The following is a 25,246-nucleotide window of genomic DNA, read 5'->3' as shown; positions in this document are numbered from 1 at the left end:
CCCCAGCGCCGGAAACAACGACATCACCCCCTCGCAAGACCTCTGCGACTCAATCGCCTCGTTCTTCCACCGCAAGATTGCCGATATACACAACAGCTTCGGCTGACCTACCACGCACCCAACCACTGTACCAACGCCCCCCACTACCATCCTCTACGCCTGGACCCCGATCAGCACCGAAGACACCACCCGCACGATGAACACCATCCACTCCGGATCACCAACCGACCCCTGCCCCCACCACGTCTTCAACAAGGCTGTCTCCATCATTGCACCCCAACTCCGGGACATCATCAACACCTCCTTCGACACCGCCACCTTCCCGGAGATCTGGAAGCACGCCGAGCTCAGCGCCCTCCTGAAGAAACCAACAGCATACCCCACCGACCTCAAGAACTACCGCCCCATCTCGCTCCTCCCTTTTCCTGCCAAAGTCATCGAGAAGACCATCAAAAGACAGCTTGCCGCCTTCCTCGAGACGAATGGATCCCTCGACCCCTCGCAGTCCGGTTTCCGAGCCAACCACAGCACCGAGACCGCCCTCATCCCAGCCACTGACAACATCAGATCCCTGCTTGACAACGGGGAAACAGCGGCCCTCATCCTCCTGGACCACTCTGCAGCGTTCGACACTGTCTGCCACTGCACCCTAGTGCAGCGCCTCAGCAACATCGGAGTCCAAGAGAAGGCACTGGAGTGGATCATCTCGTTCCTCGCCGGAAGAACCCAGAGTCCGGCTCCCCCGTTCACATCCGAGGCCACCGAAGTCATCTGCGGCGTACCACAAGGATCATCCCTCCTGAGACCCCTGTATCACACTGAGGGTTGAAACGCCGCCAGTAACGGCATAACAAACAACTCCATTGTACCATTGCACTGTCATTCCACTATGAATGTTGTTTGTTATAAACACACGTCTGCATCTGTCACTTCCTTTTGCCCTCTCTTGGATGTGGCTTTTCCTCTTTCACTGGGGACACATCGCACTTATGTTGTTACTTCCATGTTTGGAAATGTACTATTTAAATGATCTTTTTTGGTAAAAATAAGTGTGATGGCTGTATGGTTTACTAATTTACATGGCATTCATTGCATACAGTATTTTTGTTTTTATTGAATATTGAAACTGTAGAACTGATACCAATGAGGACCACTGTTCATGATAAATGACTAATTGCCCAGGGTTCCATGGGTTTAAGGGCTGCTCTTGTTTTGTGAATGCAGAAATAAATACGGTCTGGACATTTTTATTCTCAAATCCAACAAGTGGTGGGTCTCAGGCTGGTGTTTTGGAGATCCAATAAAATGTAATTGTTGTGCAGGAGGAAGTGCAAGAGAAACGGCTAGAGCGGTCGAACTCGACGTATCGGCAAATCACTTATGTGGCCAGGTACTGCCAAGTCCCCCTCCCGTGGTCCGACAACCCCTCCCTTTTACTTCAACCTTTGGGGCTCCCATAGGGCAGACAGATCCTCCTCCATTTTCACCCAAGGCAACAATGGAGACAACACACCAAAGCTTGAAGCTTCAGTGAAGTGTCGTAAAACCCTGGCCGTATTTTATTCATAACCATAACAAAACATTAATTTGAATATTTACACCATTTTACACAATATGCAGAAGTCTGGTCCCTTACATTGATATGTACAGTACGTAATTTAGCTGTTCTTAACATGTTCCTAATACATAGCCATTCCTATAATAAGCAAAAAGATCAGCAAAATGATCTTCCTGTGTATCCCTGTCTCAGCCTATGGCAAGGTCAATGACTGGTCCATGATCAATATCATACTAGGTCTCACCCTCCTACCAGAGTGACCTTGCGCAGGGGTACCACAGTCCCTGGCCCCATTTAGGTGTCAAGAATTTAATCAAAAATCAAACATAAAAATCCATCAATGTTTTGGCTTTTTAGAAAATGTAAACGAGCAAAATGCAGCACACATAGAAAGAGGAAAAACTGAGGAGAAATAAAGATACTTCTCGTGGTTGTGCTTCCCCTGGGGATGCGTGGCATTTGATGCATTCCCAGGTCTAACACTAATGGTAAATCTGGAAATTAGTCAAAATCAAAGCGTTTTGCAGTGGGAACAACCATGCACCACCCATGGAACGCCTCCCTGGGGCAGAGTAACGCAAAGCAATGATTTGCGCTGTGTTGCGTTACTCTAGATTTATCCTGCCACTCAGGGACACTCAACGTGGCCGTGAGAGTAGGTGCAGCCAGCACAGGTAACTGCGGTGTGGCGGGGAGTCGACAGACGACGGAATAGCGAAAATAAAAATAACATAATAAATCCTATCCTGTCGACTTACTCCCCATCCCCGCACCACCTCGGTTACCTGTGCCGGCCGCGCCTGCTTGAGAGGCTTGATAAATCTAACCTAACAGTTGCGTCTCTCTGCCGCCCCCTTCCGCGGTGCAAGGGCAATGCTATCCTTTGATAAAGTTGGCCATGAATCTTTTTGATTACAAGATCCTGGCGCAAAACTAAGCCTATCAGGCCCTCCAAAAATTCTATCAAGAATTACTACAGTGCAAATCTTCTACCTCTAGGGCGTGAAAAGGTGGCAATCTACCAAAAACGATGCCTAAAAAGATAATCGATGAGACTACAAGTAACAAGATACACGTCTGCAGACTTTAGCATGGTACAGTAACAAACCGCTCTTAAAGTCCTTATGCCATTAACACATGCTTTGCACAATACGTACATTAGGCATTATTGCTTTGTCATAACGTTTTGTAACAAACAGATCACACCTATGAGATCTGGCTAAACTATTTTTTCATGAACCAATAAGACCTATAAACGGTATCATTAGTTTGTCACCCACCGATGGCTTGACACCATACACAACCCAGACCTTCAGAAGTGCACATTAACTGGCAAACATTATGCATTCAGTTCTAAAATTACAAACATGGACAAAAGTGCACAGTTGGCCAAACAATATACAAACTCTTTAGATCTTTTTTAAAGAACCTGACAAGCGTTAGGAGAGTGAACATCCTCCACCCCCAGGGTTTGTCAGATAGACTGACCAACACCAAAGCTCTGGTCTCACCCAGTAATCTGTGAGATTTTATGTAAAATACCTGTTTACAACTTGTAACAGACTAGTGGGACAACAATCTGCCATTACAGGTCTATTAGCTTTAACAACTGCTTTTCACAATGCAAAGCAAATTATTGTCTCTATCAAGAGGGCCTTGCAAGAATTATTACTGTGCAAATCTTGTATCCCCAAGGTTTGTCAGAAGGGGTATTTACCACCTATACCCTTGCGTACTACAGTAATCTGTGTGATTCCACATATCAAACGCCGCGCTGCAGGCTTGAATAAAGAGTACTAACAATCCACCCTTAAATTCCTGACTTTTACATATGCAGTTCACAATAAGTACCTCAGGCCGACTGTCTTTATCGTAACTTTTCATAAAAAGCAGTTGAAGCCAAAAGCCCTGATCATGGGATTGCCACCATAACAATCTCAGTCCTGTAGTATTGAGCATAAGCTTCTCCACTTGGAAAACAGTGCAATAAAAAAGTATTTTTTCAGAGGAAGCACACATTTTTTTGCCCAATCAATAGCTATACTTAAATTCACCAATAGAAGATTGTGAATATGGAATTCAATTTCCTCAAAATACTATCGTTCTGTAAACTCTATTGGGACTGAAATTTAGTGCAGATCTTAATGAAGTTGCAAACCATCGCAAAACAGTTTTAATGAAATGTACACTGTATGGTCTTCCTATTGTGCCAAATTAAGAGATCGAATAAAATACGTTTGCAGAGTAGATTGTAAAAAATGTTGTATAGTTAATACGATTAACTGATGTTGATTTAATAGTTCAAATAGCTCCTTTAAGAAAGGATATTTAAATCCCTATTAGATCGGGCTTCTGGGCTAAGCTGTGAAATTAAAATATGTGGCGCAAATATTCGTATACACAACTTATCCAAGCCAGACCTTTGCAAATTTTAGAACATCTCCTTGAGAGAAATGTCTTGAAAAAGTAAAGATTAAGTCGGAGTTTTATATGTGAACTACAAAACAATTCAGAAAATGTTATCCCTGTGCCTTCAAAGCTTTTAAAATATAAAGACAGTTCCTGAAACTCTGAGCGGGGGTTTGGTCCATATTCGGATGTTGGGGCGTCATGTACTAGGGTGTGATGGGGGAGAGGCTGCGTGTTCCGCTGGGGTACAGAATATGCCCTATTTTTGCTTCCCATTACAGATAGATTTTTGGTCCGAAGAATATTTTACAAAAATCTCCATTTTGCTAGGCCATGAGGTTCAATAGTGGTGCCTTAATGTAACTAGTCTGTGGGCATCGACGTGTCCCATTCACACCGGTCACGTGTCAGGCTAACCTCTGACGGTCCAGTACTGATGGACAAAACTGAGCCACGTGGCAGATTTGTGTCTAAGATATTGGGGTGATTGAGAAAGGGATTTTTATGTGTCTTGTTCGTCAGCCACCTGTCAGGGGTGCCTCGAAACTAAGCTCCGGCAGTGCTCGAAAACAGTCGGGCCCATTCCATGCAACCTTAGCTGACAGCTCGCCTCGTGTCATATGTGACAGCTTTGGCCAGTGGCACTCTGCCTGCTGAGAATTTATACCCATGCTTCTAATGAGAACTACAAATCCCAGAATGCACGATGGGGGAGATCAGTGTGTTTGAGGGGCCGCTCCCGGGTGCTAGGGGTTTAGCGTGTGTGAGGACCCCTCTTTGGTACTAGAGGGGAGTATGTGTGTTTTAAGGTCCCACCCTGGTACTAGCGGGATCCCTGTGTTTGAGAAGCCTCTCTGCTGGGGCGTACATTGCTCAATAAGATTAGGGGGGGGGGGGGGGGGGCTCTTTAGATTTCCCTACAGTCAGGCGCCAGATAATGATAAAATACATTAAACTACAAGCAGGGCACATGAGAGGGTCTTGAAGCGCAGTGGAAATGGAGAGGAATGTGGTTTAGTAGGGGTACTATGTGACAGAAAACACAACATTTGGCAAACTAACAAACATTTTTGAAGTGAGTTTCTGTCTGTCTGCAAAAATCCGACAGACATCTCGGCAAACCCGACTGAAATCACGTGTACCCAACTATTTACCAGAAAATAAATGTATTAAGGGTTGAAATCATTTCCTCTCCCTTGTACTGGGAGGGATGGGGGAGTGTGTGAGGGGCCTCAACCGTGAGCTACAGGCTCTGTGAGTTTGAGTGTACCCTAACCCTTCCTGGTACTAGGGGGTCAGTGTATTGAGGGTCTCTCTGATGCTAGGACGCTCGGGGTGCTTGAGGGACCTCCCAAATAGAATGCCAGGCTCGCCCTCGGACTAGGGGTACCAGTGCATTGGAGGGGGGTTCCCTTCGACTTGCGGCTCCCAGTGTGCCCGAGGGGGTTCCCTCCTATCAGAGGGGATCTTACTTGTAGCTGAAACACTCTCGGGCCTCTCCCTTGTGTATGGGGTGGGGTCTCTCTTGCACATGAGAAGCCTCTCTAATGGTTCGTCCTTGAGTGATAGCTCTCTTCTTTTTAGGTCTGGCTGAAAATGCAGCTGTCTGCAGGTGTATTGTTACCAACTTTCAAATACACAGTCTGGACGTTGGCTCCACCCAGAGTACCCTCCCCTTCACTGCTTGCCATTAGCTTTTCGTGTATCATTCCACGTTCTAGGAATCGCTTCCTTTGAAATGCATGAGGAACTATCTTACAAAGGTGAAAGGCACTCAGTCATAACCAGTACGCCCACCCCTTTAATATGATAAACCGTGCTTGTGCATGCAACACATATAAATAGCAGTTATGCATCCAATACACGCAAGCAGCATTTATGAAGGTCTGTGTGTACATGCATTGGCACATTAAAGCCAGACCTACAGGCTTTGCCATGCTGCTTTTATTCGGTGTTTTCTGTTATTTGTAGGAGATGCCAATGCATGCTCGTGTGGTGAGACCGCTCAGTTGCACACGAGGAAGCCCCGCTGTAGGGACCGTCCTTGTACACGGGCCCTCTCCCCTGGAGGGGGCCTGGCCCTTGTATTAGGGCTCTCCCGGGCACAGGGAGGGCCTCTGGTGCGGGGGGACTCATGTTGTGGAGGGGACTTGGCACGTGTTTCGTGACAGTGTAGGGGGGGCGGCGTGGGTATTAGGGGGTCCCCATCAGTGGCTTCCATTCAATCGGGAAAGTGCTCCTAGTATTAGAAAGGAAGATGTGGGAATCTACTCGATGTTACAAGTCTCCCCTTACTTCGGATACTCGCGCCGCGCGCGCTCTCACCTGCCGGTCTTGGTGACGATCATCTCGTTGGTGCGCTGCTGGAAGTCTTCCCACAGCTCCTTGTCCTGGAGGCCGACGCTCACCTCCCGCTCCTGGGGGGCGCCGGGATCCGACGCCTTCATCTCCCCCTCGGCTGCGCTGAACACGTGCTCCAGGCGCTCGGGGCCCCCCGTTGGGACGCTCATCCTCCCGGCTCGGCTGGGGCTCCTCTGCACCTCTCCCAGGCCGCAGGCGCCTCGTCCCCTCTGTGCACTGCTCCTGGCTGCACCCCAGGCCAGCACCTCTTATTCACAGGGTCACCTTCTCTGCGCAGCCTCCTCTTGTGCTCGGCTCCACAGGGAACCTCTGCTATGCACCTCTTCTCCAAAAGCAATAGCTCCGACTAAACACATATAAGGTCCCAAACGGCCAGACCTATTGGCTTTGCCAATGCTTGTTTACATTGGCGCCTTGCGGTGCACCTCTCCTCGTTACCTCTTCACCTCCTCTGATACCTTCTCTTGTGCACGTCTACCCCTCCTCAGGGCACCTCTTTTCTGCCACCGGTTCCCCTCCTCAGTGCAACTCTTCCCTCTCCACCTCTCCACGGACTCTAGGCGCTCCCTTGGTCCTCACTGGTCCTGCGGTTCAACACCCCTCCATTTCTCTCTTTGCCTCCCCCACCCGCGGACCCACACGCTCGCACCCTCGGACCCTTCCCCTCTCCACACACAAGGCTCCTCTCTCCAGCGCTTCCTTCTTCACACCTCTCCAAGCATCTCCGGGGGCTTTAAACGCCGCCGCCCCGCCCTCGCCCCCTTCTGCGAGAGGCTGCTATTGGTCAGTATAGCATGAGGATGGGGGAGGCCAGGGGGGGCAGGGACCTGTCCTCCAGCCCGACAGACACACAGGACTCTCAGACAGGGCCCCCAGCAGCCAACACGCTGTGGACCGGCCTATACCACGCAGGAGGCCCACTGTGTGACGTGGGCACTATTGACCAGTCTCTAAGACATGCAAGCTAACTATTTCCCCGTGGTGGGTAATACGGATTTCATCCAATGGGAGGCCTAGTCACAGCCTGAATATATTTCCCTCAGCCAATGAATCCCTAAGCACCACCGTGTATTTAGACAAGGACAGGCCCAAACTTCCTCACAAAGTTTCACTATTTCCTGTTGTCTAATTCCCTCTTCATAAAAGATGATCAAACCCGAACACTACACCTGTAAACAGGACACACTGGGGTAACTGAACCATGTTGGCTGCAGGTTCAAAAACCTGACTACTTTAAATAGTTTTTTTAAACAAAATATTATGTTTTTTCCCTAAAACCTCACCTTCTTAACCTACACACTGAAATAGTTTTATTTTATTTTATCTGCAGCAACCAAAGAGTATAGTGCAGTGTAGTGTTTCATTACTATTTTGAATACACGTTTCCCTCTTTAAAAATAAATATTTTATGCTAATTGCACCGAAATAATTATGTAATTAAAAAAAGTAACTCCTAACATACACTCTATATATCATCTTGGAGATCAGATGACATTTTGAAGTTCCTCGGCATTCGACCTTTTCGTGTATGATGTCACCAGAACCCTTGATGGCAAAAAAGGAGCATATTACCCAGTTACCCATTGTATCCTCTCTATGCGCTTGTGCTCACGGCTGTGTGTGTGTACAAGAGCCCAGTCGCACTGAGTGATAAACAAAGATCACTGTGACTGTACACATATGTATCAGTTTATAAATGACCCAATAGTTCAACCCAATACGTGTGTACCTTGCCAGTGCTTTAAATTACCATGCATGCGCATCATGAAACTGAATGTCTCGTAAACTCACCTAAGAAGTTTAACTTTTCAGTGCAATAATGAATTCACTCTTCATACCCTTTAAACTGCTACCCCACCATGATTGACAATGTCAAATCGCTGGGAGTTATGCCAAACAAAACACTCAAGACCAGACTTATCAAGGTTTTGCACCACAGAAGGGGCGCAAGGGTGACGCAAAATCTAAGTAGATTTACCAAGCCACGCACGGCCACCTGGATAAAGAGAGTGACGCGTAGCAGCGCAAGTCAATGCCTTGAGTCATCCTGAGGGAGGCGTTCCATGGGTGGAGGGTGGGCGTTCCCACGCGTCCACCCATGGATTTTGGCGCATTTCCAGTGATAGAGCTGGGAATGCGTCAAAATGCCACGCGTCCCCAAGTGAGGCGAAACAAGAAGAAATATCTTTATTTCTCCTCATTTTTATCTCTTCTACGTGTGCTGTATTCTGTAGCACACAACAAAAGATGAAAATGTCTCTCAAGAGGGTTCTTGTGCAGGAAGGTTTCCCTTCATGCCCAAAAACAATCCTGCCTCCAACGCAGGAACCCTTGCACCACGGCGCAAGGGTACATACGTTGGCGCTAGGCAGCCAAATGTGCACCTAAGACGGCCAGCCAAACACACATGCGTACTTAAAGAAGTGCACCAACCAGTCCTCCTCCCCCTCTCATGGCCACGCCTCCCCCTCCTTGCGCATGTTGGTTCAGCCAGCAGGTGAAAAATAAAGGCTGATAGAACATTGTTTTACTTTTCACCTGCCGGCTCTGAGCCAGTGGGGCGATGCTCCTCCTCCTCCGTTCTGCACACCATCTCCTGCCTATCTACATTAAACAAGCATTTGCAATGCAATCGGCCTCACATAAGTGAAAGTTAGAGCTATTGGTGTTGTAAATGACAATATTTTTCAGGTTTTTTTGTTTGTTTGCAGTGCAGTGATTATTTGACCAATGCAAAGAGATCAGAAAGAAAGAAGATGGAGAGGAAAGAGTGGAAAGAAGCTGTGGTACGAGTAGTGCTTTGAAAGAAAGAGGAAAGACACACCTCCGGGTCTGGCGCACGCAAATGACTACGCCACACACGGAGCTCTGTAATACACGTCTTTATTCTTCGGCATTCAACCATTACCTGAATGTACTGCTTCATAGACTTTATTGACCACACCCAGACTCACCCAAATACCCTCCAACTGATTACAGAACTTTTTAGAGAGTCCACCAAGGACCACAAGAGTCCTACTGCACATGATCCCATGACACTACAACCTCCATGTGGTGGCCATACGCCTCAAAGTACTGTTTTTGGGCAGGGAGGTGTCCCTTCCTGCACAAAAACAGTCCTGCCCAGAATGCAGACACCCTTGTACTATGGACAGGGCACAGAAATTATGTGGCAGGGGAGGACCAAATTATCCTGCAAATTATGCTGCAAGATTGACTGCATTATGTGGTTAGAATAGGCAAATGATGTGGCGTCATGCAGCACAATGTCTGATAGTATTACTCTATTATTCTGGTATTTTTACACTTGTTTGGGCACAGGTTGCACCCAATTAGTACCAGTTTAACACCCGCACCTAGCAGTAAGCAATAGAAATGGGACTAGTCAACATTTGCCGCGGGGCTTCCACTGCATGGCAACACCAGTCATTGCGTTTTAGTAACTTTTGAACCACTTGAGCTGCAAACAAAATGAAATGTAAATTAAAATATGCGGAGTATGCAGCAGACGATGGATTGCGTGGCAAATGTGGCAGATCTTTATGCAGAAAACGTCCCGGCCACATTATGGCATCATTCCAGCGGCCCTGACTATGGTGCAGATGCCTGTGGTGGCGCTAGGCAGCACACAGGGCACCAGCGCGAGGAGAGCGCAGAAATGCTTCATAGCCTTGTAAATATGGAACACTTCTGCTTTCTCCCCTCATGCAAAGTGGCGCAGCAAGTTACCCTGTGTGTTGCGTTGCCTCAAATAATAGTAAATGTGCCCCTAAATATCAGAGAATGAAAAGCAAACACCAATCTCCACATTAAAGGAATAAGCAGGAATCTGGCCAACTACATAGTCTGACTTTCACCCCTGTCTCTGAACCCATAGCAAATGCGACAGGATAAAGACACATTTTAAAGGCATCTATATTACTTATTCACCTTGCTTCTGAGGGTGCTGCTGCCCACGCGCACCCATACTTCTAGCGCCTAGGCGCCTAGCCGAAACCTGAGCACTCGCTGTTTGATGCGGGCTCCTGGGCTCGAGGGGGGCGGGGCGGAAGAGGTGCGTATGTTTTATGACAGCCCCGCCCTCCTCGCTTTACAGCCAAGGGAGCATAAAATATTCTAGTGACTACCCCGTTCACACCAGGACTACCAAGGCACTAGAGTTACTTAAAAGATGTGATTCAAGCAGTAATCCTCAAAGGGAAGCAGACGAACTCCGGAAAGAAATAATATTTCCGGGTAGAAGCGCGCGTTTTAGTCTGGGGTCGGTGGAGTGCTGCGGCACCTAATTTTGGAGCGGTTTGACACACCCGGAGTATATTTTTAGCATTCCAAACACAGTTTAATTTCAGCTATTCGTGATAAACGGTGGGATTTCAGTGAGGCATGAAAGGTGCACCCGTTGTTATTACTCCGACAGGTATACGTATAGAACTGCCAGATACATGGAAAGTCTGACCTTGTAGTGTGGTCCCAACAGGGCTCGCCTACGATGAAAAGTAGTGTTAGTGTGCCCGGCCTTTTACTGAATTTGTCACCTGTACACAAATGCAGTATTCGCCCTCCTAGTCCCCCAACCCGAAATAAGAACCATTTTATGTATAGTGTTTAACACTTGAACTTTTGCTGCTTCTAAGCGCTGTAACCTAACAGCCACTACGGGTATTCTTTTTGAATTAATTGCCTTTTAATACAAGGTAGTGGCATGCTATCTTGTATTCCAATAGTGCTTTTTAGTTTTAAAAAAACCTTGCAGTCCTGTAGTTTAGCGGCAAACACGTATTTCACCCTGTAGTTGGTGTGCAGGCCGCAGGTGTTTTTTTTTTCAAGGCTTAGCTGATTTGTGAGTTGTACCAAGTCTGAAGGTCACTTTATTTCTGATCAAGGTCATTTGGGGTGGGGGGGAAGAGGGGGGGGCGGCTCGCCGGACAGTAAAATGTCGCTAAGGATTGTTTTAGTGCAGAAAGTTGTACCTTTATGTCCAGCAACAGTCCTGAATGCAACACAGGCACCCTTGCATCGTGGTGCAAGTGTGGCTGCACTGGCTTTAGGCTGCACATTGTGCGCCAGCACAAGGAAAGGGCAGGAATGTGCAGTATGATGTTAAATATGGTGTGTTCCTGTACTTTCCCTTTAACGCAGCGCAGAAAGGTGACTTGCTGCGCTGCGCTTTTTGAAATAATGATAACTCTGCCTCGTCTTGGTACTAGGATCTGGTAACAGAGAGGGATGTATGTCGTTACAACGCAATGTTTTACATCGCAGTACTTTACGACGCATGTTTTACAACGCAAGTCGTTGCCACGACTTGCATTGTTGGGGGCTGGATAGTGAATAGTTTAATTTACTATTCCAACTCCAGTCCCGTGGATAGTAGGAAAGGAGTTGGATAGTAAATTATACAATTTACTATCCTGGAGCGCCCCCAGCGCAATTCGTTGTTACAACTTGCATTGTAAAAGTTGCGTCGTAAGGGAACTGCGGTGTAACATCCGCGTTGTAAAGGATGTTCCCTAACAGAGAGTGGAGTAAGACTCTCCGCAAATATAAAGTACTGCGATACGTGCTGTGTCGAGGAAGGCGGAGCAGCGTTCGGTTCAGCTGCTTAGCTTGTGAGTCCTGATGGGTTCCAAATCTCCAGCAATACTATAAAGGGGATTAAATGTCCCTACTGGCCCTCCCAGACTTACTCTAAAGGCACCGCTGCATATTCAAGACTCCACCTCCACAAAGGGCCCAGATATAAAATGAGGTGACCTTTAGACTTGCTACAGTTCACTAATCAGCTCAGCCTTGAAAAAGCCCCATGCCTGTGCGCCAAGTATGGAGCGAAACGTGTTGAATGCAAAACCTGGGAACTGCAACTTTTTTAAACTTAAAAAAACTGTTGTAATATACGAACACATGTCCCTATCTTGGATTAGAAAGCAATTTATTCCTAAGTATAACTGTCTTCTATTTTTGACAAGTGATCCTCAAATTCGACCCTTTCAATTAAATTCTCTAGAACATGTAACCACCCTTGCAACTAATATAATCATTATTAGCCATTGATGGTTCCATCCAAATTATGTATGCTATGAATTTGCTTGGAATGAAGGCTTCACCCAGATGGGATTCACATGCACCCCAACCATAGACCAGATTAAGTCTTTTAATTGGACGAATTGAAGGTGGGGTCCTTTCGAAATTGTACCTGGACGAAATATAAGAATATAATTACGAGAATATGTTATAGACAGGGCCACTGAAATTTTGTAGCAAAAGAGTTATGAATAAGGCTCCCAGTTTTATTTTTTTACTGAGTTTTACAGATAAATACAGAGAGAAAACCATCTATTTTCCTGTCTGTATGTATTTTTAGGTGTGGATAAATATGGAAAATACATGTTACTTTGGATGATTCTTCCTACTGTCAATCATGAGTGCTAGGTCAATAGATTTGTAGATTGACAGGTGGGGGAGTTAAAACAATTAAAAAATATTTCCTAATGAAGCTTAAATAACTGCAGCATACCAGCTGTTTAACCTGGTCTATAATGCAAATGGAAACATGACAGGGTGAGAAATACCTAAGTACTATTGACCTACACTTCACCACCACAGATTGTTACATATAACCAAATTCTCACAATTCACAGCCCGCCCTGAGTATAGGTAGGGTATCTATTAGTTTTTGGTCCTGAAAAAACGACCTGGATCCCTCATGGACCAACAAGGCACGAAACGTGTCGACCTGAAGTTATAAACATCACATTTCAGATCGTCGCTCTTCGTAACCTTGCGTTGACCATCTACATTTCATTGCTTTTAACTCTATCAAAGGGACCCTTGAGTAAACATATCCCTGGGTACCCTCTAGGTAGTTTTAGATCACTTTCACATTTCACCACAATTTTCCACTATCTCTACACACCCGCATGCATCATCACAGCTGAATTAAAAAGATCCTTGCTAAAGAGTCTCTTGCAAGCCATTGGGACATTGCCGCGCCAGCCCCATGTTGAGCAAAAGCCTGATGATGAAGCATGACATCCATATGGGTGTGTAAGGGCAACACTTCCCCACAATAAGGCCCCCCTCAAAGTAGCATACTCCAACCTTTGACTATCCCTTTCTCCTTATAGGAACAGACACCCCTTTCTGTTGATGTGCATGGGTGCAGGGCCTTAATACTGTTCCTTGTCCCGCTTCTTTTGTGATAAATGATTGGTCGAAATAATAAACATTTGAACCTATAGCAATCCAGATGTTTCTGAATAGTAATTTTTGCAAAAGTTGTTTTGGAAAACGATGTCTGCCACTATCTTCCATTCTTGACCCTATTTCAGGTCACCCTCCCTGTATTTTAGTGAGTGTTTTCCTGTTGGTGGGATGCCAGACCTAACTTTGTCTGCCTGAGTCTGGCCTCAGCTCGATGGCCCGGCATTTTGGTCACTGTTCACTTTGTTATCCAAGGTGGGCCTCTATTTGTCTTTTTGCAGGTCGAATCTGTGGTCAATCTACCTGTATCTGGTTATTATTGGTCTATGTATAGTATCTTCAGGGCTGTCTGTGTTGACTGTCGTCATCATCATCTAGTAGTTGCTCGCTCTTGTAGTTGGCCATTGTTTGCTGTAGAGACTCTACAAGGCCTGCTCCCTGGTGGCTAATATTTATCTTGTGCAGTGCTGGTGTTTTGACTTCTAGGGCGTTACCCAGAGTTACAGATGTACATTTTTCAGGCCGAGCCTGGGCAGCGCATGAGCTTCTGCTGTGAGGCATGCAGTAGTGGAGTATGGCTTTGAAGCCCCACCCACTCTTCACCCATATTTTTAATTGGCTTGTATCATTGTCCTTCGCAAATGTTGGCTTCTGATGCATAAATAGGCTTGTTAGTCCCTCCTTGGTACCGCCTTGTCTGCATTTGTTACCTCCCATAACGACTAGGCCTTTTACTTGGCTTGTTACACGGTCTCCTTATAAGTTGGTGAGCACTATTTCGTTTATTGACTAATGAGGACAACGGCCGCTGCTTTTTGTATTTTCAGCGCGGCCACTCAGGACAATGGCGGCCGCTTTTTGTGGGAGTGCTATGCCGCTCTAACTTTAAAATTGGCTGCCCCACACTACCCACAGAGCAATAGCGACGCTTTAAAAAAAAATCTTTTTAGAAGAACCTGGTGTCCGTTTCAGTAACGACGCACTTTTTTTCAGCTTTTTTTTTTTAACTTTAATGGTGAGCGCAGCGCCTGCTTCAGGGACAAATCGCTCTGTTTCTTTTTTTTTTACTTTAATGGTGAGAGTGCGGCCGCTTCATGGACAACTTGCTCTGCAATACAATAGGTCTCCCCTTTGCTAAAGTTTGACCTATTGGTATTATAAATAACAATGCCTTTTAATATTATAAAAAGGCATTGTCATTTACTATGCCAATAGGTCAAGCTTTGGCAAAAGCGAGATGATAATATTATAAAAGGCAGTGTCATTTACAATGCAACAGCTCAAAATCTCGCAATTGCGAGACCTATTGCAGTGTAAATGCTTGTTCGATATCTGCAGGGGCGCAGCTTCCAATGATGAAGCAGGTGCAGTGGCAGCGAGGACCAGAGACCTTAGGTGCCCACGGACCCCGGATTATTGCTGTATTTCACTGTTCAACCGTCACCAAAGGCCCCATTTCCTTCCAATAGGGGCAGTTCTAATGTTCGGCAAGCAGTGACGTGGAGTAGACTTGTGGTGACGTCTCAGGGCGGGGGCGGCTGTTCCTTAAATAAATGGGCGGTCCTCCGCGGGGTCGTTTGGGAGGTTCTGCCCACCTGTGGCAGGTTCTGCTCTGCACCACGTCAAAGGTCTGTCGAATCAAGCGCCTGTTTACAGGTGTAAGGTGCATCTGTCCGCTTTGGGAGTTGCTGCTGAGCATGTCCCACTTCACTGGCCGGCGGGACACCAGTGCCCTTCACTGTGCCCTCGCAGGGCCTGTCCAGGCCACCATCCTCTGTCACTGCCCTTGACGACTGTCGAACCTGCTCTGTTGTGAGGCGCTTTAAGGCCCATGGGCCAAGTTCGCGCTATATACAAATGAAACTGCTGCCAGCGGGCAGTGGGCCTGGGAGTCTCCTCGCTGAGTGAGGCACAGCTGGGGCGGGCACCAGGAAGCCCCCTCCCCGGGCCGCTCTGCAGGCCTCCGGTTTGTGCCAGAGCCCCTGGGGCCCGAGACATCAATACTGTCTGCGAGAGCCCGCAGCCCAGGGGCAGTCACTGCTCACCTGGGTGTGAAATGTGGCAGCTCCCTGCAGTCTGGGCGGGAGGGGGCAGGGCCGCCAGGCCCTGGATTCACACAGATTCTGGCAAACACCTGGCGGGGGTGCAGGGGCTCAGCACACAGGAGCAGAGGGGGGGCTCCCTGTCACAGCCAGCGCGGCGTGGGCAGAGAAGGCCTGCGGACTGAGGGGGTCTTACAGATATATATCGCACTGACCGATCACTAAAACGTCCCCCCTCCCTCCCAGTCCATATCCGTTTTGGATAAAAACAGGTCGGTGGGATTTTGCCCCACAGCAGAGGACATCTGTGCGCACAAATTCAACCTACCTTCATTGTCATTCCAAGTTATAACAGCCCCAAATGATTCCATCTTATTACCAATAACAGGTAGAGCAAAAGACAGACAGGAACAGGACGACATTACTCTCGACGCAGTCGCTTTGTGCGATCTGTAAAGGGCCTATTCAGTGAAATGGTATAGAGGGGCAGATTGCCACAAGGCAGGTTTTAGCCTTGCCAGCGCCTGGTACGACAGTCTCCCGCCTCCCAGGATCTCTTTCACAGATTCCCTCACCTTCCAGTGATGTCCTCCATCTCTCCGTAGCCCTTTCCCCACATTTAATCATTATATAGCACCACGTATCACATTGTAGAGTGTCAGAGAGCTTTACACCACACACATATCATAGAGAGACAAGGGGTCATAGACACCTGTTCATCAATGTGTTGGAAATGTTACTTAAGACCAGGGCCACTACAACTATGCAATTGTGCATCCCTGGCGTTTTTCGCACAATTGCCGTGTCGGCTACATAACCCATCATCTGCTGCATAACCTGCACATTTTAGCAAAAAAACATGTATTTCTAGCTCAAATGGTTAAAGAATGACTAAAAACGCAGAGAAGCGAGCTGCTGAGAAGTGGAAGGCCCTTTGCAAAGGTTGACTGGTCACCTTTCTCTTTGCTTTCTATCTTTTGGCGTTAAACTGATACTAATGAGGTTCAACCAATGTCCAAGTGCAAAACAATGACAAAACAATAAAGTAATATTGTCACCAAATGTGCAGCATTATGCCGCATAATTTAATTTGCCTTTTCTTGCAGCATAATTTACTCAACCCTACCGCACGATTCCAGTGACCCTGCTTAAGACAATGAGGACTGCAAGGTGTTGGAGTCACATGTCATCTACACTGGCAGGCATTATATGGTAAGAGTGCTTCGCCTGGAGAAATTTGGGGCAGATTTACTAATATTTCTAGCAGAGCAGTAACCAATCTCTTGCACCATGGTGCAAGGGAGTGTGCGTGATTTCAAGCATAGGGGTTTTTTTTGTCCTGGAAGGGTACCCTTTCAGAATAAAATTCTATGCTTTGGTAAAGTTTAACACTTTGCCACTTTATATGTTTGTTGTATGGTATAACACACATTATTAATATTATTATTATTATTATTATTATTATTATTATTATTATTATTATTATTATTATTGTTGCATTTATTACGCGCCACAGCTACCCACAAAGGGTTTCCCGGCTCGAATTTGTAAAGAAACCATGATTCTGATGGTAAAGAGGACTAGATGTTAAATAGCCAGGTTTTTAGGCTTTTGCGAAATCTGCCGTAATTGTCTTCCCTACGGACTGCACTGGGCATTGAATTCCACAGCATGGGGCCTTGATACCGAAAGGACTTGCCTCCCACACGGGATAGTTTAACTTTAGGGATAACAAATTTCCTTTGTGTTGCGGAACGCAATGAGCGAGATGGATGATAAGGGAGGGCCAGTGACAGCAGGTATTTCGGGGCCTTGGCAGAGTTGATTTTATACATAAAGCAAATTTGCTTAAATCTAATCCGATTTTCCACCTTCAACCAGTGCAAATCACGAAGATATTGAGTAGTGGGGGTATATCTTGGGATACTATTTATTAGCCTAGCTGTTGAATTTTGGACTACCTTGAGCTTGCGAATTATTGCTTTGTTTGACCCTAGATACAAAACATTTCCGTAATCTATGCGTGAGGTGATCAAAGCATTCACCACCGTCTTCCTAACTTGCTCTGGTAACATCCAACATATCTTTTTTTAACCATTTTAAAATGGTAAAGCACGTTCCTGCGTTTTTTTCCACCTGTTTGTGCATCTTAAGTGCATCATCTATGATGACCCCTAGATTGTGTGCTTGCGATACTGGGACCGGGAGTCTACCCATCTCTGTGGGCCAATGGTGGGGGCAGGTTGCGAAGTTGGGAAGGTTTGGAGAAAATAAATCTTTCCTCCAAATTAATGTCTGCCTTGAGAAGGCATACTTTTTTAATCAAAAAGAGGGATTAGTTTCAAAATTAATGGGTGGGTGCCACCCATGTTACACCACCTTTATTTTTGCAGTCTCATGTAGCGTGAACCAGACTGAGAAGGGTATCAGAGCGCTTAACACATGTCGGCAAACATAAACATTAGTACAGAAAGTGAAAGAATTAGAGAAAAAGGGAATGTCCCAAAACAATAGCATTCCAGAGAGAGCATACTCTAACCGCTTAACCGCGGTGGCAGTTCAGTGGAGTGGCTGGGGCCGTGTCAGCCAACGGACGTGCGCGGCACTACGAAGGTAGTGCGCGTGACAGCCGTTGGCCGACAGAAGCATGCAAGGGGTTAAATACAAATTATGCCTTACTCTTATACAAAACAGAGCAGCTCCTGAAGGTGGAGTTGAATTGAGTTTGTGGCGCTTGCTCCATGAAGCTGTCGTACTGACACGAGGGAAGAGCTTACTGCAGCACCTTTCTGTTCTCAAGGGGGCTACCTGGATGTGGGGGCACAGGGTGGGTCTTGGTGCCTGCAATACTGCGGATCACCCTCCTCATTGCCTTTGTTTTGGCCCAGGGGTGCCCTATCTCTATTGGCTCTTCAGCTACTATGTCTTAAACAGAGGTTCGTGCCCCATGATAACGCGCCTCCATTTGAACCTCTAGGCAAGTGTTTGGGGGTATCACTGGCTCCTCTCATCGACGGGCAATTGCGCAGGAATTGTCCTGGACTCCTGGATTTTTGGTGGCTGGGTCCCTTTCGGGGAGGTCCTGGTGAGGCGGAACTCTTGCCCTGCTTTGACGCCACAGTGATTTGGCCCGGCTGATCACACTTGTACACTCGATGGCCTGCATTGTGAGGTTTACTGTTCTGTAAATGGTTAATTGCGCCCTACTGGCTCACCACAACATCAGATAGCCAGCCAATGGGGGCTGTGTCATCGCCTGGGGTGAATCTTATTGGACTTGCAGATGGATAGTGGTGTGTGGCGGCCCTGATACTGAAACTCTTGGCGTGATCATAGGGTGCCCTCAATGCACTAAGGATGATGTGACTGTGAACTCCCCCAAGCAGTGGTCAATCAGGGCGTTGGGGACATGTCATACAGGAATGGCTAGTTCGAAAAACGTTTAGCCGCCATTGATGCTTCTGGGGAACGCTTGAAGGGCAAGATTGACTCCCTGTCCATGTAGTTGGGCCTTATTCAATAGGACTCACGAAAGAACTCAGAGAGGGTGGCTACCCTGGGGAACACAGTGCGAACCCTGACGCCAACTTTTCAGTCAGCGGACCAACACATCACGGCTCTTGAGGTACAGACTTTATGTCTGGCTGTGCACATGGATGATCAGGAGGGGTGGGCCCGTCACAATAACATTCGCATTGTTGGGATGCCCAAGCATGTTGAGTTTGACTCTCTGTTGGCTTACCTGGAGACTTGGTCTCAGGAGGCGGTGGCTCCAGAGGGCCTCTCCAGATTTGATGCTTTGGAGCGTGCGCACAGGATGCAGCACAGATGCCTTGCCCCCGGGCTTGCCGCGTCCGGTGGTGGCCCGTGTCCTACATTTCTGAAACCGGGATCATCTCCTGCACAGGCCTACGTCCATGGCCCATTTGTGGTAGACTACAGCAAGGTATCTCTGTGCCCTGACCTTACCCTCCAGGTTCAAACACAAAGGGCGTCATTTCTGGCGGTGAAGAATAAACTATGCAACTCGGGTCTGCTTTACTCTTTGCTTTTTCATGCTTGACTGCGTGTCCAGACTTTGGAAAAGGTACATTTCTTCATGGATCCATCAGAAGCATGGGACAGAATTGAACTCTTTGACAAGAGCACTGTGCATCCTGAGATGCCTGAGCAGAAATCTCCTTTGCACCCCAGGTATGACAATCTCGAAAAAGGCAGCAGAGCAGTTGAGGGTGGTTGTAACTGCTGCCTCTCTGGGACGAGGACTCCTTTCGTCACCCATCCCTGGAATGCCACACCTCCTCTTCAGACTCGGAAGATTCTATTACCCCAGGTCTCAAAAACACTCTGCTGGGGGTCATTCCGGTGTTCGTGGACGGCTTGGTCTGAAGTGTCTACACTGGCATTTCATGGGTGTTCTGTATTGTTCCTCTACTGTATTATGTTGGCCGGTTGGTTATATGGCTGATTACCCATCTGTGATTTCTTTACTCCTGTTTAGGTGGTCCAAAGGGTAAGGGCGGGGGGACTTGAGGGAAATGTCCTATTGAACTGTTAAATTTCTTGACTGTTGGTCTTCCGCCTCTTGCTGGCAGCTCCTTCCCCACCAACAGGACAAGCCCAGGTGGAAGGAATTGATAGCACACCCATATCTACTTCCAGATGCATTGGTGTGCAAACCTAATTTGTCAGGAGACCCAATAGTGGACACCCAGCTTTTTGGGCAGTGGATACACACTTTGAGGGATTGTTTGGTACCCCTAGTCCCACATCACGGCCGCACAATCAGGAAGCCCTCTGCCCCGTGGTACTCGCAATCCTTGAAAGAATTGCAAAGCCACATCAGGTCCCTAGAACGCAGAGGGCATCAAAATTAAGAGGAGACTGAGTTAAGTATCTTCAAAGCAGCCCTCAGAAAATATCATGCACTGATTAAAACTACCAAAAAAGCCCAATATACCGAGGCAATTAAAACCTCTAACATTAACCATAAAGCGATCTTGAAAATCGTCAATCTATTTACGAATCCTAAAATCTTAAAACAAGAGATTCCCCCCTCTCAACGTCTTTGTAAGAACAAAACAGAATTTTTTTAACAGAAAGTCTGGACATTACAAAAAAACTTCCCCCTCCCATTCTCCCGTTCATTAATAATGATATTTCTGCAGACACAGATTGAGCTTGTATGCAAATTTTCAAGCCAATCACTTTGGAAGAATCGTGTCAGCTGATCTTGACTATTAAATCAGGCTCCCCTTTTGATCCCTGTCCCCCCATGCTTTTACATGCTCTCTCCGATATCGCTAACCCCTTTATAAATAATATAATACATTTTCTCTATCAACTACCAAGATTCCGGCAGACGGGAAACTTGCAGCTGTTAAACCACTTCAAAGGAAACAACTTGTGGATCCTGCTACCCTTTCCAATCTGTGTCATATTTCCCTCTTACCCTGTCTGAGTAAGATGACAGAAACATTTGTCAATATTCAACTCACAATATATTTGGAGGAAGCAAACCTGCTCCACTCCAACCAATCTGGTTTCATGTCTACTGAGCCGTTATTCCCACTCTGTGTGGGATACAGTTGCGCTGGTGCTGCCTCAATGTCCGGAGGAGGCCCAGACCGTACTCTCCCAGGCTGTTTCCGCTGGGAGGGACGCAACAAAGTTTACCATCCGTTGTGGGCTAGATACCGCCAACTTTCTAGCAGGACGATTTGCACATCGGTAGCCCTTAGGCGCTATGCCTGGAAGAGATTGACTGGCTTTTCTGGGGATGTCCAGAGCACCCCTATGGAGATGCCCTTTGATGGCCTTCGCCTTTTTGGCGACAAAACAGACAACGCTCTAGAGCGTTTCAAGGACTCACAGGCTACGACCAAGTCCTTGGGCCTCTCCAACCGTCCTGCGCAGTCTGCTTTTCACCCCTTTTGTGGCTATGGAAGGGATGCCTCACCAAGTCCTGCCCAGGCCACAGGCCGACACAAGCTCCACATTTTTCGCGCAGCAAGGGACGTGGGAACCTCCGCTGTGGTTCTGGGGGCCAGGGAGCGGGCAAGTCCACCAACCCCCCTCTGATTCCGCCTCCAAACCTTCCTAGTCTGACAATTCAGGCCCATCAATCGCCAGTGGATGGCAGGATCCGCCATCACCTCCACCATTGGCTCACCATTACGTCGGACTGGTGGGCTTTGCAGATAGTCCGAAGGGGCTACTCCCTTCCCTTTGGGGCTACCCCTCCAGCCATGCCACCTCAGTACCATTGCATGTTGGAGGATCATCTGGGCCTTGTCCAACAGAATATCACAGCTCTCTTGGCCAAGGGAGCCATCAAGCGCGTTTGTGCCCCAGAAGTAGGTTGTGGTTGCTAGTCCCACTTCTTTCTGGTACCCATGAAGGACAAGGGCCTGTGTCCTATCTTGGACCTCAGGAACGTCAACCACTTCCTCAGGAAGGAGAAGTTCAAGATGTTGACGGTAGCTCAGGTCGTCTGCCCTAGACCCTGGAGACTGGATGGTAGCGTTGGACTTGCAGGATGCTTACTTTCACATCCCCGCCCTGCCGGCCCACCGGCGATACCTGCGGTTCACAGTAGACTACAAGCACTTTCAGTTTGCCGTGCTCCCCTTTGGCCTTACCAGCGCCCCTCTGGTGTTCACAAAAGTGATGCAGCTCCTCTGCGCAGATCAGGGGTTCCAGCCTTCCCCTATCTTAACAACTGAGGTTTTCCAACAACGTGGCACAGTCACACCTGACCCCCTCTCAGAATCTCCTCTTCTTTGGAGCGATTCTGGACATGACGCAGTTTCGGGTTTATCCTCCCAAACAGCGAGTCCAAGATATTCGGGCTATGAGTCCGATCTTTCAGCCACTATCCTAGGTTTCAGTCAGGATGACACTGAGGCTGCTGGGCCTCATGGCCTCCTGCATCCTGCTGGTCGATCATGCCTGGTGGCATATGCGAGCTCTGTAGTGGGACCTGAAGTTCCAGTGGGCACATCATCAGGGGAATCTGTCTGATAGATGTGGCGGCCACATGGGAGAGGGGAAGATCAGAGGCCTCTGGTCTCCGGTGGAGTCCGGGCTCCACATCAACCTGCTGGAGCTTCGGGTGATCCTTCTTGCACTCACAGCATTTGTTTCCTCTGTCTGGGGAAGAGTAGTGCAGGTGTTCACGGACAACACCACCACCATGTGGTACTGCAACAAACAAGGCGAGGTGGGGTCGTGGACCCTATGTCAGGAGGCACCCGCCTCTGGACATGGCTGGAATATCAGGGCATATCCCTGGTGGCTCAACACCTGGCAGGTTCTCTGAACGCCAGGGCAGACGAACTCAGTCGCAGGTGCATGATGGATCACGAATGGCATCTTCACTTGGAGGTGGTGCAAGGTCTCTTTCAGCAGTGGGTAGAGCCTTGGTTAGATCTATTCGCCACCGGAGAGAACGTGCAATGTCAGCAATTCTGCGCGTTAGAATTTCCAAAGCGGCCCTCGTTAGGCGACGCTTTTTGTTGCGAGTGGAGTTGCGGTCTTCTATATGCCTTTCCACCTATACACTTTCTGCCTAGAATGATGAAGAAGATCAAGCGCGACCGGGCCCAAGTCATTCTTGTGGCTCCGGATTGGGCATGAAGAGTCTGGTATCCCAAGCTGCTCAACATGGCCATTGATCCTCCGATCAGACTACCTCTTTGGGAGGATCTTCTGTCGCAGCAGCAGGGGATGGTCCTCCACTCGAACCTGTCCAGCCTCCACCTCCTTCCGTGCAGTTTGAGCGGCGGCAGCTGAAGTCGTTTGACCTGTCTCCCGAAGTCTGTGATGTAATCTTGGCAGCCGGGCGTTCCCCCACTAAGAAGGTATACGCCTGCCGATGTAACAAATTTGTGGCATGGTGGCAGCAAAGGCTGTGGACCCCCTTTCTGAGGCTCTCATGTTCCTCCTTTCTTTGTCCCAGCAGGGCTCTGCTCTGGGAACTATCAATGGCTATCTCTCGGCCATTTCTGCCTTTCTTAGGCTTCCTGATCAGCCTTCTCTCTTCAAGTCGCCAGTTGTAAATCGTTTCTTGAAAGGCATTACTCATCTCTTTCCTCTTATCCCCTTTATAATGCCTCAGTGAGACTTGAATTTGCTCTTAACCTATTTGATATTGATATGTGCTCCCTTTGAGCCGCTTCACAACTGTCCTCTCAGACGCTTAGATCTTAAAACTGCATTCCTGGCAGCCATCATATCTGCCAGAAGAGTGAGTGAGCTCCAGGCTCTTTCATCCAAGCCTCCTTTTCTGGCTGTACATCCGGACAAGGTTGTCATCCTATGAACTCGTCTATCCTTTCTTTCCAAGGTGGTCACCTCCTTTCACATTGGGCAAACCATCACTTTGCGCACCTTCTTTCTGCCTCTGCATCCTTCGAAAGAGGAAGAGACTAGAGGCACCACCGTCTGGACCCAAAATGTGCACTTTCCTTCTATCTGGATTGCCCTCAACAGTTCCGGGTGGATAACCAGCTCATTGTTGAGTACCTGGGCGCCAAGAAAGGTCGGGCCATACACAAGCGGATCATCTCCAGATGGGTCATTTTCTGTGTATTAAAGCCTGCTATTCTCCAGCAAAAAAGGAGCCTCCAATGGGGCTGCTCGCCCACTCTGCCAGGGCGACGGCAGCCACTAATGCTTTGGGACGAGGAGTCCCTCTAAATGACATCTGTCAGGCAGCTATGTGGGCATCGCTGCACACGTTTACGAAACACTACTGCCTGGACAGCCAGGTTCGGAGAGACAGCTTCTTTGGCTGTTCTGTTCTCCAGGACTTTCTGGTGTGAACTCGGTTCGCAGACCCACCTCCAGGGTTGGTATTGCAGGGGTATCTATTCTAAGGTAAGGAATCTAGAACTAACTGTTTCTTTCAGATGAACAAGTTACTTACCAGTGATAACGACATATTTGTAAGAAACATGGGTTAGTTATATAATCCTTACTGCCCCACCCATCCTCCCCATTCTGCGAACTGATTTCTAGGGTTAAGGTAATCCTTTCAGGGCCCTAATTTTGTGCACCACTGGTCAGTGTCTTGCATGGCTCTGCGTTTTTGGTGCGAAAATCATGTACAGAACTGACTTCAGCGCACAAGAGTGGCGTCTAAGTAGCTACCGCGACATCATCCCGGCGACCACGACGCCAACGACGGATGCGGAGTCGACCGACGCCACCTTCTGACACACAGAGGTACTGCTGACGAAAAAACTTTCCCGATCCAGTTTGACGCCTGGGGGTAATTCTAAGGTAAGGAATCGATGACTAACCTATGTTTCTTACAGATATATTGTAACCGTAGGTAAGTAACTTGTTCATCATTAAGTTGGGCAACAATTGTTATTCTGTGGCAATATACCTCTCGGGTGAACATGAGAACATGCCATATTGTAGGTTGAATATGCAAAGATAATAGGGATGGAGGTCAGAGGAAAAGGCCATGGGCCAGATTTATCAAAGTTTTGCGTCACCCTTGCGCCACGCAAAGGGGGTGCAAGGGCTACTCAAAACCTAGATGAAATTTACCGAGCCATGCAAGGTGCATTGGTAAATCTGGAGTAACGCAAGGCAGTTCAAATTGCTGCCTTACGTTACTCTATATGGTAGGGGTGTTCCATGGATGTAAGGTGGGCTTTCCTAC

The 25,246-nt window shown here is 47.7% G+C and overlaps 1 protein-coding gene across 1 annotated transcript in view; it reads right to left on the bottom strand.

Annotated features, from left to right (window-relative positions):
• LOC147660774 (T-box transcription factor T-A-like) overlaps positions 1-6,727 on the bottom strand; it is a 69,489-nt gene extending 62,762 nt beyond the window's left edge. Inside the window, exon 1 of the mRNA XM_086951472.1 lies at positions 6,293-6,727. Coding sequence (XP_086807598.1) covers positions 6,293-6,477 — 185 coding nt within the window. The 5' untranslated portion in view covers positions 6,478-6,727. The remainder of the gene's footprint in view (positions 1-6,292) is intronic.
• Positions 6,728-25,246: the final 18,519 nt, after the last annotated feature.

Source organism: Lissotriton vulgaris, unplaced genomic scaffold, assembly GCF_964263255.1.
Source record: "Lissotriton vulgaris unplaced genomic scaffold, aLisVul1.2 SCAFFOLD_1014, whole genome shotgun sequence".
Classification (NCBI taxonomy): Eukaryota; Metazoa; Chordata; class Amphibia; order Caudata; family Salamandridae; genus Lissotriton; species Lissotriton vulgaris.
Note: the sequence above shows the minus strand (reverse complement) of the source record. Positions and strands in the feature narration are given on the sequence as shown.